Source organism: Pangasianodon hypophthalmus, chromosome 11, assembly GCF_027358585.1.
Source record: "Pangasianodon hypophthalmus isolate fPanHyp1 chromosome 11, fPanHyp1.pri, whole genome shotgun sequence".
In the NCBI taxonomy this organism is placed as follows: Eukaryota; Metazoa; Chordata; class Actinopteri; order Siluriformes; family Pangasiidae; genus Pangasianodon; species Pangasianodon hypophthalmus.
This window is the reverse complement of record NC_069720.1, coordinates 7,084,802-7,104,206: the sequence shown is the minus strand read 5'-3', so window position 1 is coordinate 7,104,206 and position 19,405 is coordinate 7,084,802. Positions and strand designations below refer to the sequence as shown.

Here is a 19,405-nt window from a genome sequence, read left to right as displayed (position 1 = left end):
TTGCTATCTCTCATAGATCTATGTTGTTTTATCAGCCTAATGGCCACTTCACTTGCATTGAGATCTCCTTGGACTTCATATTGGTAGCTCCAGTCAAACAGCTGCCAAATGCCAACTCAATATCAACTCCAGACCTTTTATCTGCTTCATTTGTAACGAGTAACGAGGGAACTGACCACACCTGGTCAATTAACTTCTTGTCAGTCAATTGTCCAAATACCTTTGAGCCCCTGAAAATGGAAGTACTTTGCTTAAAATGGCTGTAATTCCTTAATGGTAAATGCCATATTTTTGTGGGATCTCTTAAAATAAAGCTGACAGTCTACACTTCGATCACATCTCGATTTGTTTTATTTCAAATCCATTGTGGTAGTGTATAAAGGCAAAATCACAAAAACTCTGTCATTGTCCAAATACTTCCTGACCTGACTGTATTTGTGGAAGTGTATCATGGCACGAACAAAGGAGATTTCTAAGGACCTCTCAAAAAGAGTTGTTGATGCTCATCAGGCTGGAAAAGGTTACAAAACCATCTCTTAAAGCGTTTGGACTCCACCAATCCACAGTCAGACAGATTTTGTACAAAAGGAGGAAATTCAAGACCATTGTTACCTTCCCCAGGCGTGGTCGGCCAACAACGATCACTCCAAGAGCAAGATGTGTAATAGCTGCGAGGTCACAGAGGAACCCAGGGTAACTTCTAAGCAACTATAGGCCTCTCTCACATTGGCTAATGTTAATGTTCATGAGTACACCATCAGGAGAACACTGAACAACAATGGTGTGCATGGCAGGGTTGCAAGGAGAAAGCCACTGCTCTCCAAAAAGAACACTGCTGCCCATCTGCAGTTTGCTAAAGATCATGTGGACAAGCCAGAAGACTATTGGAAAAAAGTATTATGGATGGATGAGACCAAAATAGAACTTTGTGGTTTAAATGTGAAGCATTATGTTTGGAGAAAGGAAAACACTGCATTCCAGTATAAGAACCATATCCCATCTGTGAAACATAGTGGTGGTAGTATCATGGTTCGGGCCTGCTTTGCTGCATCTGGGCCAGGATGGTTTGCCATCATTGATAGAACTATGACTTCTGAATTATACCAGAAAATTCTAAAGGAAAATGTCAGGACATCTGTCTGTGAACTGAATCTCAAGAGAAAGTGGGTCATGCAGCAAGACAACGACCCTAAGCACCCAAGTCATTCTACCAAAGAGTGGTTAAAGAAGAATAAAGCTAATATTTTGGAATGGCCAGGTCAAAGTCCTGAATCCTAAATCCAGTAGAAATGTCGTGGAGGGACCTGAAGCAAGCAGTTCATATGAGGAAACCCACCAACATCCCAGAGTTGAAGCTGTTCTGTACTGAGGAAGGGGCTAGAATTCCTTCAAGCTGATGTGCAGGACTGATCAACAGTTACCAGAAACGTTTAGTTGCAGTTATTGCTGCACAAGAGGGGCCACAGCAGATACTGAAAGCAAAGGTTCACATACTTTTAGGACTTGTGTAAAAATCTGATGTTTTAAGTCATATTTATGCAGAAATATAGAAATTTCTAAAGGGTTCACAAACTTTCAAGCACCACTGTAAGTAGTCAGTCCCTCTCAGCATCTCTTTTTTCCTCTTTCTTAAAGTTAATAAGACAAAAAAAAAAATGCAACTTGTGTTTCTGAGAAGCCGCATAGCACAAAGTCCTGAAGGCTTTCCCATGGCAGAAAACCTACTGACCTTTACAAAGCACTGACACTGGAGACTCCTTCCGTTGTTGTTAAACATCTACTTACAAAAAGCTTCACCATATCAATTAGGTTTTTCATTGTTAAATGTTATGCTTTATTAACCTGTTTATGATTAGACTTTTTTTTTTAAGATGATTATGTGGAGCGTCCACCAAGTCCCTGTAAATAAGTTGTTAAAATAACATTAAATGATAAAGTATTAGAATGAGCGCATTAATTATAAACTTGTCATTTAAATTACAGCCGGAAGTACTGTTAAAGCTGCTGTGTTAGAAAATTAATCCAGACCTTCAGATCTGAGAATTCAACAGTGCTGTGGTATAAACCTGGCATTACAGTGAAAAATTATTGACACCCCTTTGCATGACTACTATCATTACTCCAATCTTTGCCATGAAAAAAATGTAAAAACCGGTAAACACTTTTTGCCATGATTATAATGTATCTTAAAGATTTATTACAAAGACATGCGATCAAAACAGCAAAGAAAAAGTGAAAAGGTATGTACACTTTACAAAGAATCTCTTCTCTGTCTCAGTTACTCATAAATACAATTCACAAAATAAAATAAATAGATAACTTCATCAGTGTTACTTAAGCTTATCTTCTCTTTAGGAACGTTACAAAATATGACAGAGTTTAAAGGCTGATTCTTTGTTCTTTGAGAATAGCAAATGTGTTTCTCTAAAATTAAAAAAAAAAAAAAAAAATGCCCATGAGCTCATGTTGGGTGAGCAGCGCCTCATATGTTAGCAGTCTCTTCCTTCCTCTGGTGGAGTTAACAGTCTGGCTTATCCTGAGGAAACCAGGACGTTTCCTTATACAGTTCTGTGAGAGACTACTGTGAAACTGTTTAAAAAAGTGCTATTTAAAATGACTGAACCTAATTAAAATGTTCTCGTAGCACCACAGGGCTTTTTTTGAACAGTTCGTCTCATCTTACGCTGCCATGGTCCTGCTGTACATGTCAAAACCCAAACATGAAAGAGTCAATGTCCAAAAAACCCTGTTCATGAGCTTGCCATCTTGAGACACAATGAAAAGACCCCTTGCTGCAGTTTGCTTGAGGCACCAGTAGGGGGCATTAAAAAAAGCTTATAGTTACAGTGAAACTACCTCCACATGGCTTCGAAACAGTGAGGTCTGGAGAGCTGGAGGATTACCCGTCCCATTATCATTAAACATTTTAGCTATGCAAATATATATTATATATGTTTCAGTGGGGATTTTGCATCCTCGGTTAAAACAGACTCTGTATATCCTCAGAAAAGAAATACAAAGAGAGGAAAAAGAATAAAGATCATTCTCAACCTGATCACTATCAACCATAGCGCAGTTTGTGTAATTACAACAGACAAGAATTTTTCTGTACTGAGAAAAGTTGTTGATTCAAACTCACTTATAATGGAAGTCAAACAATTATTCACTCTGTTTTTCATTTTCAGTATATCTGGGTTGCAGTAGATCCGGGATGTACTCCAGGAACATTGGGCACAATGTGGGAATACACCCTGGATGGGATGTCGGTCTATCTCATGGCACCATACACACACACACACATTCACACCTAGAGCCAATTTATCATAGCTAATCTACGTACCTAGCAGCATGGTTTTGGGAGGTGGGAGGAAACAAGATAAACCAGACAAAACTCTCAGACACACAGGGAGAAGATTGAAAACTCCACATAGACAGTAACCTGAGCTCAAAATCGAACCAGGGAACCTAATGAGGCGGCTGCACTACCTGCTACACCACCATGCCGCCAATTTTTGTAGAATCTTTCTGTGAATTCTTTGGACAAATTGTACAAATTTAGAGCTTCGTTTGCAATGTTGGGAGATATTTTGTGGGAACAGCTTTAGTAAAACTTTCTCTCTATTTTGTAATTTGAATGTAACAGTTGGAGTATTGATTTTGAGTTATATACTTGCGTATTTGAGACATTTTTTGACATTGTCAGCAACTGTCCTTAGACTTCAACTACAAGTGGGTTTCGGGGTTTATTTTTTGTCCTTTTCTCAGTACCGTCTAATTTTTTGTCTGGTAATCACACATACGCTACAGATGCTTAAGGTTGAAAACAGCATCTTCCTTTAAAATGAATCCACATCCTTGTAAAGGGACTGCGAATATCTTTCATTTACAACTGACTCTTCAGTTCATACTGCCATTTTGCTGCTTAACTCATAAACTGGTAATGTGTGTGTGTGTGTGTGTATGTGTGCGTGCGTGTGTGTGTGTTTTCCTTCAGCATCACTGTACATGGCTCAGTTGCCATTATTGAGCATGCCCAGTAGCGTGCTAGCCTCCATGCCTTGTTGCTGTGCCATGCGCTGCACGTCGAAGCCCATATGAGTGAGGAACTGGATGACACTCATTTCCTGTCCAGTCATCTGATCTCGGATCGTAGGGCACGTCGGGTTGCAGTGAGGCCACGGGCAGCTGTCGATCAGATGCAGCGGGCATGCGCGAGGTGGAGAGCGATGACTGCTGTTGTTACGGAGGCTGTTCTGGAGGCTGCGGTCCCAGCACTGCAGAGCACGAGGCAGAGATGTGCCCTTCACATGCACGTCCATCCAGTAACTACAGACAGAGCGACATTTTACAGAGAGTCAAGGAAGAGGCTGCAGGCTGACTGTAGAATAACAGCATCATCAATATCAGAAAAGGAGGACAGGACAAAGGCAGAATACTCACTTTCTCGTGATAATCTCGTGTGATAAACAGGCAGGTGCAAACATGGCCCTGTCAATGACAAACAAAACACACTTAATCAGGTTTGATCATTTATGCCGCATTGTTGGGTCAATAAATCCAGAACATGCATTTTTTTCATTTGTAAATGCATTTGTAAATTAAGCTCTGTCAGAGATAAAACTACTACAGGAAATAATTTGTGGCTAGGTGTTACCATAACAGTTGTGGGTCTGATTCTGCATAAATAACACTGTAGTGGTGCTGATTAAATTTCTATCGGACAGTACGGTTTATATTAATGCACTTGTTTTAACTGTTATCGTTTCTATAGTAACAACTTATACAGGGACTTGTATTGCAGACGCACCACATAAGCAGATTAAGATGTGTGTAATTGTTGATATGGCAATGCTTACTATGGATGATTATTTAGCATTTTTGGAAGGAGTGTCTGGTGTCAGAGCTTTGTAACAGTCAGAGGTAAAGCTGTAACTTTATTTGTTATTGGATATGGCATTTTCTTTTGTCTTAAGTTCGAGAGAGAAAAAGAGAGGTGAGGGAACAACTCTGCTATAGCTGCTATAATATATATAACATATATTAATGTAACTATAAACAGATTATAAAAAATGGTATGTACTGTTATTGGAAAATATTTCATGGTTATAACAGCCATCACACCACCCCATCCCATCGTTGATTATTTTCCTACAAGGGCATGCTGCATCATGTTTTATACCTTACATTACATATAATGGTTAATCATGTTGCAGTATGCAAGTACAGGCTATGAAACACACAGTCATGTACAGGCATGTCAGGGCTTTTTTTTTTTTTTTTTTTAATGATTTGCACATTCACAAAATTAGTTTTTTCTTTTTTTGTGCTTCTCTACCTTTCTGTTGTCTAATGACACTTTTTGTGAAAGCAATTTGTTTTTCAGTACATAAAGAACCTTAAGGTCTTTTGTTTTAACTGATGAAATGTGTAAATACTTACGGGACGTCTTTGAGAGTGTTCCTGAGCTCAATGCCCAGGTTCTGGATATAACGCCACTGGCCTTGCTGCACCGGCTGCCCCGTGAGGTGAATGTTATCGACTGTCAGCTGAGCCTCGTCGAACAACCACTGCACCACAAACACAGGACCTGAGAGAAAGAGAGACAGAGAAAGGATAGAGTTTAGGATGTGGTAATGCTTATGAACGCTCTATGTTTTCCTCTTGAATATAAAAACACTAGAGGGCAGCATTTCTCTCTTACTTTTCAGGGTAGGGTAGACTTTATAGCCGAAGAAGCAGTTCCATTCCTCTCCTGTGTGAGCCAGTCTGCAGCGCTCAGGTACAACACTGCCCCAGTACCTACAGCACAGAGAACACCATGAGAAACTCTGCTTTCTTTCCTGTCTTTCTGTTTTCCCTCTTGCCCTCCTCCAACTCCTCACCTGATTCCCCTTTTGATTGCCTCGGTTGGGGCACAGCCGATAGTGTCCACACAATCCGTGCAGCGGTACTGCTTGTTGTCCAGAAACCATCCTGAGTCAGCCAGCCCTCGCACCTGAACCGAGCTGTGCCCCAGACTCTTCAGGAGCTCAGCCACACGGTCCACGTTCAGCAGAACACCTGTGCCTCCAGCACTGATGGCACACACACACACACACACACACACACACACACACACAGAGTTACAGTTTAGTTCAAAGTGACATTTTAAATATACATTTCATCAGATATTGTCATTTCTTATCAAGAATATATACAGTACATAGACAGGAAGATAGATGTATGCACCCTTAACACACTGTATATTTTGTAGCTATTATTTAGTGTATACCAAAGTGTCAGTCATGGATGAGTTCTAAGAAAAAAAATGTATGTGCTTAGGTCAGTTTTTCGAATGAACATGGAAAACCAAAATTTTCTAAATCGTATTTGTATTACAAAGAACATGTTCAGATAATTTTGACCTGAAAGTACTCAGGTAAAAATAGTTTTAATAATGTTCAGTGATTTTAGTAGCTTTTTCCCTTTCTCTCCATCTCTTATTTACTAATTGCCAGCTTACAATGCATCATACATTTCTCCCCCTGCAGGATACACTATTTATATCCATACCATCTACATGATCACCAGTTGATAAGACTACTGACTTTTTGACTTTGGCCCATAGCCTTTAATTTCAGACTGCCAAGTGATCATTATTTTATGGACGGATGTTTGGGTCAGTTGCTTTGTTCTGGGTGTTCGGTACTGGCATTTATACAACAATTCAAACATAATGGCCTGTATTTAGAAACGAGCAGATTTGAGAAATGATGGATGAACAGATCTGTGTCTCCTTCATTAAACTGTCATACAACTTCAAAATGAGTGCTAAATTGGACACAAATGTTGAATGAGCTTCAGCTGCATTAAAACAAGCTAATCCTCCAGTTTATCCTCATATACATCTAATTAACATGAAATATGAGCTAATTTATTTAGATGTTGCAGCAGTGAGCCAATAAAAGGAAAGCATTCAGCATGTACAAACACATTTTGTCTTTTACTGTTGTTTTTACTTAACATAGGCATGTACTAACCAACCAGTTTAATAGGAACACCAATACACCTGCATATTCATGCAATTATTCAATCATGTGGGAGCAGTGCAATGCATGAAAGTATGCAGATAGAGGATATGAACTTCAGTTAATGTTCATGTCAAACATGTTAATGTTCTTCTGTTGTAGCCTGTAAATTGGGTGCTATGCATTTTCTGAGATGCTTTTCTGCTCATCACGGTTGTAAAGAGCAGTTATTTGTGTTACCATCGTCTTCCTGTCTGCTCAAACCAGTCTAGCCATTGTACTCTGATGACCCAAAAACTCTCATCAACAAGGTATTTCTGCACACAATACTACCGCTCACTGGATGTTTTTAGGTTTTTTTGCACCAATCGGTATAAACTCTAGAGCCTGTTGTTTGAAAATCCCGGGAGATCAGCAGTTTCTGAAATACTAAACCAGTCTATCTGGCACCAACAACCAAGCCACAGCCAAAGTCACTGGGATCCATTAGATTTTTCCCCATTCTTATGTTTGATGTGAAAATTAACTGAAGCTCCTGACATGTATCTGCATGGTTTATGCATTGCGCTGCTGCCACATGATTGGCTGATTAGATAACTGCAGGATGTGAAGGTGTAAAGGTGTTCCTAATGAAATAGATGGTGATTGTGTACAGACAGTTATGAAAGTGTACATTGTTTTGTTCCAGGTGTCTTTGAACAGCCCATCCTCCCAATAAGACTACACTTCTACGTCAGAGCTACTGTGGTATGCAGACAAATCTTTTACTTAATTAAATGAATATTTAGATTATAAAGATAAACATGATCTCTAATTCATGTTTAAAAAATTTAACTTGTGATGTTTATGAATATTAACTTTAATTTTTATTGTTATGACCTATTCTAGTCTACTTAGCTTTAGCTATCAAGCATCTTTCAGGTTAGTAAAATGGTACACTCATATACACGTACACTCTGAACAGATATGAGTTTGATCATAGATATACTCCAAAGATGAAATTGATGAATAAGGAAACTGTCAGTGGATTTTGCCTACATTTGTTTTTTATGATCAGATTTGACCACACAGAAGTTCAATGGAAACAATTTATCAGTCATCCTAAACCAGACAGTCCACATCTTTGCTTTCTCACGGCTTCCAAAACACCTGAAGCAAGTAGCGTGTGTACTTTTATGACTTGGTACAGGTGTGTGAAGAGGTGTGAGGGAACAAAACTGTTGACCAGCTGGAGAACTGGTTTTGGGGAGGAAAAAAAAAAAAAAAAAAAAAAAAACAGTAGTACCCACACACCCAAACACACAGTGTACTGACCTGCTCCCAGCTAGAAGGAGGACTTTTGCATTATCCAGCCCTTTTGTCAGGAGTTCCTTCACAACCTCCTGAATGATCAGAGATCCCATGAATGCATAGTCATCTAAATGTGCAGAGAGAAGGAAAGAGGGTGTTAAACACATACAGCTCAGCCGTCATGCACAAATAAGAGGAATTCAGTGGTATAACTATGTCTCCAAGTCTCACCCCTAGCTCTCAATCACACCTAGCAATAATGTTATAATTACATCTGATCTACCTTTTGAAATATACATAATAAAACCATTTGCTCAAGTACAGCATTCTAGCATTTACAGAAATTAGTCAAAGTGCTCTCCTTTGTAGGTGCCACTAGTCCATGCGTTTGTAACTTCACTACTGCCACACACTCCTGTTTAACAGTCCTGCTGCGTCCCTAAATAGGCTACAGCTTGTCCAGATCACCGCTGCCAGAGTGCTTACCAGATCCAGGAAGTTCGACCACATCACTCCAATCTCATCTGACCTACACTGGAAATTCCGTATCGATTTCAAATTGCTATTCCTGTCATCAATCCTTACATGGCCTAGCACTATATTGTCTATCTGACTTACTCTCACATGGCCTTGGCTTGTTTTCAATTCCAAGAATAAAAAAAACTTAACAGATGGTTAAGCGTTTGCTTACAGTGCACCATTTCTATGGAATCAACTCCCCGAATCCTTGAGAACCTCTAATTCACTTAACATTCAAAGCTATATTAAAAACATACTTTGACACAAGTTAAAAACAGCAACAGCAACAGCAACATCTGATCTTATTCTTTTTTTTTTAATATTTATTTGTTTGTCTTTTCTATTTTCTTTTCCTATTTTATAATCACAGGAGCATCTGTATCTGTTTATATCTGAAGCAGCCAATTTTAATTGAAAAAAAGTGCCACATATGAGGCAACAGAAAACATTTGCTGTATGCTCTGTCAGCCAGCTGGTTATTTTAACCACTAAAATATCAACATGAAATCTGAAGTGAAGTCTAATCGTATGTCATTACAAAAAAATTATTTGCTGAAACTCAGTCCATCCCTCTTGATAATATTTTTATAATCTTTTGCACTTGCAAATTAGGAGCCATAGAGTCAAACGACAATGAACAACCACATGCTCATAGATGATCACTCACTTTGGTCTGTCTTTGGTGAAGCTCCACTCCACACGTCACTGGAGCAGTAAGGGATGAATCTGTAATACACAACAATATACAGCACACAAAACTCAGACACAGTGGTCTAGTTTACACACATAGACCTTGATTTACTAAGATTCAAAATAACAGGCATGTGAGGTGACTTATACAATTTTTCCTTGTTAATTAATCACAGAACATCTGCTGTATGTGCATGCAAATTAGCGCACAGACATAGTGGAAGTGTTGCGGGAATTATGTCATGTGTAACCTCGGGGTAGAAAACAATATGTAAACTGGGTTTCTGTATGTGATAACTGTTTTCTGAGTATAATTTTATGAGTTCAGAGTCAAACGAGAAATAAACCTAGCTACATGCACAAAATTGCACATGAAAAACTGTACAAAATACAGAAAACTGTACAAAATACAGCATGAACACAAAACAAAAGAATGTGTTCTGTTCAAAGGGTACAGTGAATGAAAACTTTTCCCAGCTTCTAAATGCTGGAGGCATCAGATGTGCAGTAAGTATCTAATATACCAGCAACTTTGGTGGAGTAATATTAATAAGTCATTTCAATTCAATCATATAACAAGTCAGCATGAGCTCATTTTTGTGAGTTTGTAGTGTTATAAACACTATTTTGTGTGTTTATAGTGTTATAACTTGGCTTTCAAGCAGCTGAATGGCCTATTGTTTAGCTAACTTTGCTAACAATGCTAATGATGCTAATACCAGAGATTGTAAGTCTTGTAAGTCCCCAGGCCAAAAAAAAAAAAAAACAGGACAGCAAATGCACTCTTGACCATTCTCATAAATCAGTATGAAATGATCAGTGAGATAATTTTGTGTGTTATAACTTTTGGCTTTTGAGTAGTTGAATGGCTAAGTACGTGTGACAGTGTTGCTAATGCTAACTCTGTTTGAACCACCATTGGTTCTGGGGACAAAGCTTTGTGTACATAGGTGTGAATAGGGGGTGGTCTCAAGGACTAAAACAATCATTCCAATCTTATTCAGCTCCATCTAATCTTGACAAATTTTGACAAAACTTGCCTAATACACGTTTAAGGCAAACATGTAAAACTGGACCTCACATGCTATTTTGTTAGTTTGTAAGACACAATTCTTTGTGGACCCTATTAGTAAATTAGCTTAGATGTTTTTGCGTGCGTTATCAACTTTGCACATTTCTACACATGCAAAATCAGGGCCATGACTGGATATACGAATAAACCTATACACACACATATGTATAACATCACCTACAGACCTTGGGTGGTCTACTCTATATTAAAGCAGGGCGTATGGTGTGTGTGTGTTTGGTTGTTTAAACACACATCTTGTCTGATGGCAGTAGCGGTAGTTGGCAATGAGAGCAGGCTGCATTAATGAGAGCTCTCATTCACAGAGACTGGAAAGGCTTCAGGGTGTGTATGGAGAGTCCTGGTCTAGGGTACTTACACCATGTTTGCATTCCACCAATGTGGATTTTCCTCTGGCTGAGGAGACAGAATCCCTGTACCTGAAACACACACAAAATACATCACCATTAATGCTTGGGCAGCGTATTAAAGTGCAGAGCTATGACTTTGAACATCGACTGTTCTTCATCTCCATCCTGCACCGACATCAATCTTAAAGCTGTAAATCGTACTAAACACACCAAATTCCCCCTTTCACCATCAACTATCATAAATATATAAAGAACAAAAGCACTTCCAATAAAATAAGCTGCTTCATGTTACAGAGCTCTGTTTCAAATTCAGAGATCAATGTCACTGCTTAACCAAACTGAGCACCAACAGGAAGGCTTCACTTAACTCTGTGGGCATGTGAGAGAAAGACCGAGTGTGTGCGTACATGCATTGGCGGCTTTTATTTGAAAAAGAACCAGATAAAATAGCTTTGTTTGAAGTCTTGTTTTTTGCTTTCGACCAAATAACAGCCTGTTACACCAGAGAGCAGGATGGTGAATCAGAGCAGTGATGCTTTAGCCTCAACCCACAGCGTGTTACTCAACCTGATTAACAAGTCCAGCACAATTTTGCTTCAGTCTACAGCAACCCACAAGCAAAAGTCAGGAGCATTAACAGGAGAAACAGAGCTTCTATGTGTCTTGCATCAATGCTGCCAACTAGTTTTTCCCCATCTGTGTTTCTAGACCTGTAATAATCATAAAATTATAAATAAATAATAATAATAAAGAAATGTGATTCGCACTAATGTTACACAATTGATCTGGTTAGCTTTTTCCTTTCTGTCTATTCTTTAAATCTTCCTTCCCAACTCAGCCCCGTATTCCTTAAAAGGAAACAATGCATACGGTGTTTGGACGGAGGACATGGGGTCGGTTAGTGGGGGCTTGTCAATGTTTATTGCAATTCACGCAGGGCTCTAAAAAAGGACAAACTTCTCCTTTAACACACATCACCTCAGTCCTGAAGTTCAGTTTCTAAACCTGTACAGTAGTCTGTCGACCATCTCTGGACCTGCCTGATCCCTCTGGATGCTCTGCTTCTGCACTTTTTAACTCATCTTCATTTAACTCATTTTAACTTATGTAACTTATTTTCTGCTTTTGTGGATGGTTCCACATGGATACACTAAAGACTGGCACTGCCCAAAAAAAACTTTATGCCCAAGACTAATCCTTTCTTCAGTGGATACTTTAGTACCTAAGAACTGCTGCTGTACTCATAAAGACTATGATGCTCATACTGAACATCCTTTCAAAACATTTTGTACTGTTTCACGTTATAGTGCACAGAAGACTAATGATTTATAATTTATAATCTCACTATCCTGTACCACCAAGAAGAGGATGATTTTTTTTCCCCTGTTCACTCTTACAATTTCTTCCTCATTATGTCTCAGGGAGATTTTCTTTGCCACGGTCACCTGTGTCTTGTTCATTAGGGATCTAAATCTACATCCGGATTTTTGGGAAGCTGCTCTGTGGCTATGTGTCCATTGTCTGAATTCAGCTGAACAACTGATCACATAGCATGTTCAGATTTTCTCTGCTTGCAAAAGGATAGTAGGATTGATAGTAGCTGGGTAAAGCAGTTGAGGCGTAATGAGGAAGATGTTAAATTAACACCATATGTACTCCTAATCTTTCCTTTGTCTACAGGCTACATTTTCAACATTACAGGAGTCTGAATTTGACTCCTTTCAAAACAACTCCCTTACAGAAAACATCACACAAACTTCACATGTTAAATTAGTGGCTTTTAGACACGTCACATATGTTTCATACATTTTTACATGTGATGCATGTTTTTATCTTTTACATGTGATATTTTTCACAATTTATTTATTTTCATGTGATTAAAAAAATGCAATTTCATATACAATTTTTTTCTTCACATGATTCATTTATTTTCACATGATTATTTGTGTTTTGGATTATTGTTGTGTGTGTTATTTATGTGTAAATTTATTCTTAAGCTTAATTTATTTACAACTTATGCCTAATTTATTTACATGTGCTTTTTCTTCTGTATTAATTTTAGGTTATGGTATGTTGTTCCTCATTCCTGACTTCACCAGTAAGGAATTTGATATTAAATTAATGATTCTTTATCTTCATGTGATTTATTTTAAAACAATTAATTTATTTTCAGATATGATTTTTACATGATTAATTTATTTTCATGTTTTATCCCCCCCACCCCAGGATTCATTTATTTTGTAGGACACAAGATTTTATTTATCACATATATCTTATGCAATTTCAGGGCAAGATATCGAATTACACCTTCACATGCTTTTCACATATTGCTCAGATAATCACATATGAAAAACATATGAGCACATGTGTAATGTACATGATTTTTTTTAGGTAAGGGCAGCAGTTTCAGCAGTTAAGGTTCAGTGCTTGAAACCAGAAGGGTGTAAGTTCAAATCCCAAGACAGCCAGAGAGACACTGTTGGGCTCTTATATAAAACTGTTAACCTTTATCCATGCTTAAATTGGATCTTGCTTTATTTCTAAATCTTTTTTCGTTCTTTTACATTTTTGGCAAAAGAATATAGGACACATTTATCAAAAGAATGGCAAAATTCCATCAACATGCACTGCAATCATACCGTTTTATAATGAATAATATGGACAAAGACACCTCCAGCATTCACGTAACCTGATAATCTGAAACAAAATAAGCTGACCCGAAAAAGGCAGATCCTATCGTTGTGAGGATTAAAGGATAGAAAAGAAGATGAGCTCACCTGTGCGTGTCTGAGGCCACCTGGTAGAGCTCATCAGCCTCCTCATGGTGTCGTACCGTGTATCACAGTTCTGTTTGTTGAAGCAGTACCATCCACCTGGAAACCATTCAAATGTGAATGCGTCATTTCCAATAATGCAGACACTGCAACAACATGTTTGAAATAAAAGCACTTTTAACATGTACACTCACCTTCCAGGAACAGCAACCATCTTCTGCTTCCCCGTGACTCCTTTATGTAGTACCTGCAACCAAATGAGAAAGTAATCAGGAACCACTTTACAGGTAAACCATGTTAAATTTCTCTTTGCAGATTCTCAAACATGGGCATGTACATCATCTGCCTTCAGTCCTGAGATGCTTAAATCTCAATGTGGCTGCTGTTGAGTGTCTGAGACTCTCCAATATAACTGAGCTCAGAGTCTGAGTGCAATCCAACCCATCATCACTCTTTTTTGGATTTTTACCCAATTTTACAAAGTTTGACAATTTCAAAATTTTGGTCTTTCACCAGTTCCCACCCATGATCTCGCTCTCCCCTATCACACAACAGCTACCAATCGGTGCTGTGTCACACTCAGAGGAAAGCGCTATACATGAGTGAACAGACACCCATGGTTGGTTAGTGTCACTCTGATTGACAGATGAGAGAGTAATGTGGTCCCTCTTACCCAGATTCCCTGCCATGGATAACCGTGGCATTGTTAGGGCTCAGATTCTTTAATGCATTTCTGTTGCACCACTCTGGATCTTGACTACTTCAATTCTAATTATTTTTAATCTCACATGTGAAATTACTGTAGATCTCCTCAATCTGTGCCCCAGTGCAAAATCTCTTATGTAAGATCCACCTAATTCTGAAGTGTGTATGGAACCTGGCATTATAGTAAAACTGAAAAAAAAAAAACAGGCCTGTTTGACGCAGGTCTTTAATCATCAGAACACTTTTGGCAAACGAGAGCAAGAGCATCATATCCACCAGGCTAGGTTTGATCTCCAGGCCAACTGATCTCACAGCACCAACAACAGAGATCGGCCCTTTTCTTCAGAGGATGACAGAATGTAAGTTTATCCCCATCAGTTAAAGTGTTTAGACCACCTATTTGGATGACCACACTGCATGTTGAATATCATTTCTTCATGTTTCCAGAAACAGGACTTTATAGAGGAGCCATAATATTTGATTATTTCCCCACAAGCCTTCCTGAGTCTGGACAGCGCTGCATCTTGTCGGCACCAAAGTCCGCCAGCTTGCATCATATTACTCTCCAAAAAAGCTCTGTGCTCTAACCTTCGCCTTTGATCAGCAAATTGAAACATTTGGGTTTGATTTTACGCTTAAAGCCCTCACTCTCCCTCTCCTCATTTTATTTGGAGCCCGTTTCAAAGCTCTCTGAAAACTATTATTAATTATTGAATTTCTGGACTACGTGTTGGGGCTTCACAACAGCTAATTATGCTCAATTGCCCATCAGACTCCATTCATTCTTCCTGGAAAAACAAGACATTTCAAAAGACATGGCAGGACTATGAACCAGGCATTTTGTTGCAGTGATAAACACATGTTTTGGCTGTTTGAGTGCAGTGGACAGCAAAGCCTGGGTGTCAGGACACTAATCAAAAAGCTATTTTGAGGACAGAAGTTTCTCAAAGGGATCTCCATGATGTTGTATCTTGGTATGGATTGTAGATCGGGTCCAACTACTGTTTACTACCGGATTGCGGGAACTTATTCCTGACATATCAGTGATGCAACTCACTGTGTGATGCCATGATGCATTTATATTTCAAAATGGAATTATCGTTTTTTTTTAGCTCATCACTTCACTAACAGGTTATGGTATGTTGGCTATGTTTCTCCTTATTGACTTCACCAGTAAGGAATTTGTATAAAATTAATGATTATGGGCTTCTTAAAGGAGTCAGATTACCCACCATGTCGAACTGGACGATGAAATGAGAAGACACACGCTTTTTGTCCACCCGAGCACACAAACAACCATAGCACATCTCTTACTGTCTCTATTAAAGGGCAGGTCCATGTGTTCCGTGTTAAAGGAGGGGAAAGTCCGCCTCAGTGCCCGACAGCTGCTAAGGAACCACACTTGTTCACTCACTCAGTGTTCTCTCACTCTCTTTCGTCCTCCCTTTCAACTGCTTTATCACAGAGATCAAGCAGAAGCGGAAAACCCACCAGAATAAAGCCATCAGACACACATTGCGCCAAAGATGAGAGAGTTGCGAATCGTTTCATCTTGGGGATGAGAGAGATGGAGATGGATGGAGGGAGTGAAAGGCGAGGGAGGAGGGTGGGAGAAAGTGACCGTCTGTGTGCAAGGTTCAAACGCTGTGAACCTACATCCTTAGATATCCTCATGTATACATGCTCTGTCTTTAGGCGCGCACACACACACACACACATTCACCAGAGAGCCCTCTTTGATCACTGATTATGCTCAGCAGACAGCTGCGAGCGGGTGTGCGAGTGTGTGTTTAAGGAAATGAATGTAGATGTGGACAGAAAAAATGTGTTTGTATTTGTGTATGGGTGTGCGTGTTACACTCTCAGTATGGCAGCCAGATAGCACTGGATCTGGAGTGCCGTGTTTCTTGGTGTGGAATCCCTTTGATGTGTCTCTGGCCTTGCTGAATAAACTGTTGTGCTTTAACATGTAAGGAAGCAGCGTGCCTCATGTTGTAGACCCTGGTCTGGATTAATTTTGACGTTTCGGCTAATAACAGAAAACAGATCCGCTCTCCAAGAAGTGGTGCAATTTACTCATTTACACAAACCTCACACATTATTCCTTACTCAGTGATACCCTGATCAGGTCAGGTGCATCCAACTACCATTCTCCTGTGAGAAATACTGTAGACGTGGGTCATTTAAGACTAAATACAATTATCTAAATGTAGGCAATATGTAAATGGTACAAATAAACAGTCTGGGATGATGCTTCCGTATGCAAAGCAGATTTCTTTCCAGAGCAACTCAATCTGATTACCTCTGCCTGAAATACAGTTGTAGAAAGAATCTCACAATTTTTTTTTCCCAGCTCATGACTATGCTCCCAAAATGCAAAGTCACACATGGTGAGGCGTCGCCATTACCTGGAGCACGTGCCACAGACACGTACAACCGGTTGGTTCAAATGCAAAGCGGGAGGAACATGCACAATTTCTGTAAGGCCACAAATTGGCTCTGATGTTTCCCAGTCAAACCACAACCCAGCGATCCTATCTTGACAGCCTGCCAGGCGTCTGCACGTTTAAGACGAGTGTGGATATTTTTCTTTTTAGCATTCACAGGGTGCTTATTAAACAAGTTTGTCTGGGAATGCAGGGAATTCTCTCCCTACTTTTATTCTTAAATGGAGAATCGATTCCTCTTGCCTTTGATTTCCTGTGGGCCACATAATCAAAACAGGTGATTCACCTTTTCCTTCACCTTGATATTTTCAAGTGTCTGTCAGTGCCTAGTCCTAATGCAATAACAAAACAGTGGCAGGAATGGGCTTTAAACCATGCTGATAAATGCTCACGTGAGGATTATTATGATTGTTTTTACTTCACATATCATTTGGACAGTTTGTCACATGCTTCATGCTGTCCTGTTCACCTTTATGCTGTGATTTTCCTCTAAAACATGTTCACTGTGTATTTATTTAGACTGCTCTCTGTATTTATTGTACTGTCCTGCACATATCCTGTTGTTTACTCAAACTCTAGCGTGTAGTCATGTTATATACACAGTGCACACAGCCGCTATCTTGTCTTGTATGCATGCTATTTCCTCACATTGTACACATGGATATGGATGGAATTACAATAATGTTGAATATGCGTCTAGAAACACATGCTGTACTTATTCAACTTAGCAAAAACAAAGGAAAATCATGTTTTGTGATCCAGTGTTACTTATAATCTCTGATAAAAGTGTTTATCACTAATTTTTAGTCTCTCTCTATCTAATCTATCTATCTATCCACACACACACACACACACACACACAAGAGGTTTCCTTGCTCTAATGATATACAGTAATGAGGATTATTTTAGAAGAACACCTGGAGGAAATTGCATGGTATCTTTGGCAACATCCTAAACCATGTGCCTTAAATAGTATATCAAAGTAATAAAACAAAGAAAGTTTCCCTAAACGGCACATTATACCATTCAATAAAACAATGTGCAATTTTGCCTGGTTAGTGCTGGTGCTAGTGATGGGCATTAGGCCTTAATTTACCTAATTGATTCTTCTGACTGAATCACATTAAGTGAGTTTTGATTCATTTGACTCATAATTGAGTCATTGGAGTTTAGAGTGGAATTAAATACAATTCCGATTAGTGCACACAGCTAAAGTATGAAATCCACACTCATGGTTTCATACTGTCGTTTTGTCAATAAAAACAATCTGTTTTTATGGCGAAGAAAATACTCTCTTTTTCCCCACAATTCCCACTTATAATTTACAATTCAAGTTTATTTGCCAATAATAAATAACACAAGGCTTAAAAACGCTAACTAAAATATAGTGACACTACATGTTTTTTTTGTTTTTTTTTCTTAATTTTATCTTAATGCAGAGCCGACTCACTTAAAAGATTCATTCTAAGAGCCGACTGGTTCGCGACTCGCCCGTTAGGCTACTGATCATTAGACTGGGTTTATTTAGCAGCAGGGAAACAACGTACCCGGCGGGTGTTCCGTCGTTGCAGGTCACTGATGAGTTCTCCAAAAAGTGAAGCTTCATCTCATCCTCCAGCTTCTGAGCCGAGCAGGGGTAGAGGGACTGAGCCAGGTTCTTCACCTGCTCCATGAACGTGTCCACGTTGCCGTCCTGCACGGCGGTGAAGTCCAGCGGGAAGCTCTCCGTCGTCTCCGCTCGCTCCCGCTGTGACTGGCGAGTCTGAGTCCGGCCGCCGCGGGCCTTTCTGCCCTCCGAGGTCTCAGGGACAAGCAGCACCATCAGCAGCACCGCTAACATTACCGGAGTCCGGCTTCCCATCTCCAGACGGAGCACTGTTAATGCTTATCCCGCAGTAACTCCCGCAGCTCGGTAAGAGGCTGAGTGACAGCTGACTGTTGCTGTAGATATGTAGCCTAATCACTTCATGTGTTTTCTTCCCAATTCCAGTTTTCTGTCCTCTTATGTCCTCTTATAAGCTACTTCTTGACTAGAAGTTGCAACCTAATGATAAAGGTTGAAAGGTTGTGACTATCTCAGCTCAAACATCACCAAACATCACTTCTCCTGAAACACGCCTGATGAAACTGCCATTCAGTGCGAGTGCAGATGGAAACCTTACACATCAATTACAGAATAAAATTAATGTTTCACCAAAAAAAGATAAATGCCAAAAACAACTTGATTAATCACGCAGAGTGTAACTGAAGAGCTTGATAGAAAGATATCCCTTTCCACCGTCCATGTCAGTTGTGGATTCATAATTTCCACGCGACAAGCGTTGTGGGGATTTTATTCAAATATTTCGCCCTGTGCTCTCCTCTCAGCCAATCAGAGCAGTGGGCTGGTTGAAGGGGCGTGGCCCATCGGCACGCGCGTTTTCTCGTTGGCCGAATCCCCAAGTGGCTTGTTACTCCCTGTATGAGTGAATTAGATGGGATTATAAAATACTCCATTCTAGGCTAAATAAAGTGCATTATGTGTCCCTCTGGG

General features: G+C 39.5%; 1 protein-coding gene across 1 annotated transcript; it reads right to left on the bottom strand.

Annotated features, from left to right (window-relative positions):
• Nucleotides 1-1,039: 1,039 nt before the first annotated feature.
• Nucleotides 1,040-19,200, bottom strand: notum1b (notum, palmitoleoyl-protein carboxylesterase b). The gene is made up of 11 exons (XM_026930300.3): nucleotides 18,420-19,200; nucleotides 13,915-13,967; nucleotides 13,724-13,819; nucleotides 10,955-11,015; nucleotides 9,484-9,542; nucleotides 8,322-8,424; nucleotides 5,883-6,074; nucleotides 5,702-5,799; nucleotides 5,440-5,587; nucleotides 4,441-4,488; nucleotides 1,040-4,326 (listed from the first exon to the last, which is right to left on the bottom strand). The coding sequence occupies exons 1-11, from the start codon at nucleotides 18,731-18,733 to the stop codon at nucleotides 4,011-4,013; spliced, it is 1,488 nt and encodes a 495-aa protein (XP_026786101.1). The 5' UTR covers nucleotides 18,734-19,200; the 3' UTR covers nucleotides 1,040-4,010.
• Between the last annotated feature and the right edge of the window lie 205 nt (nucleotides 19,201-19,405).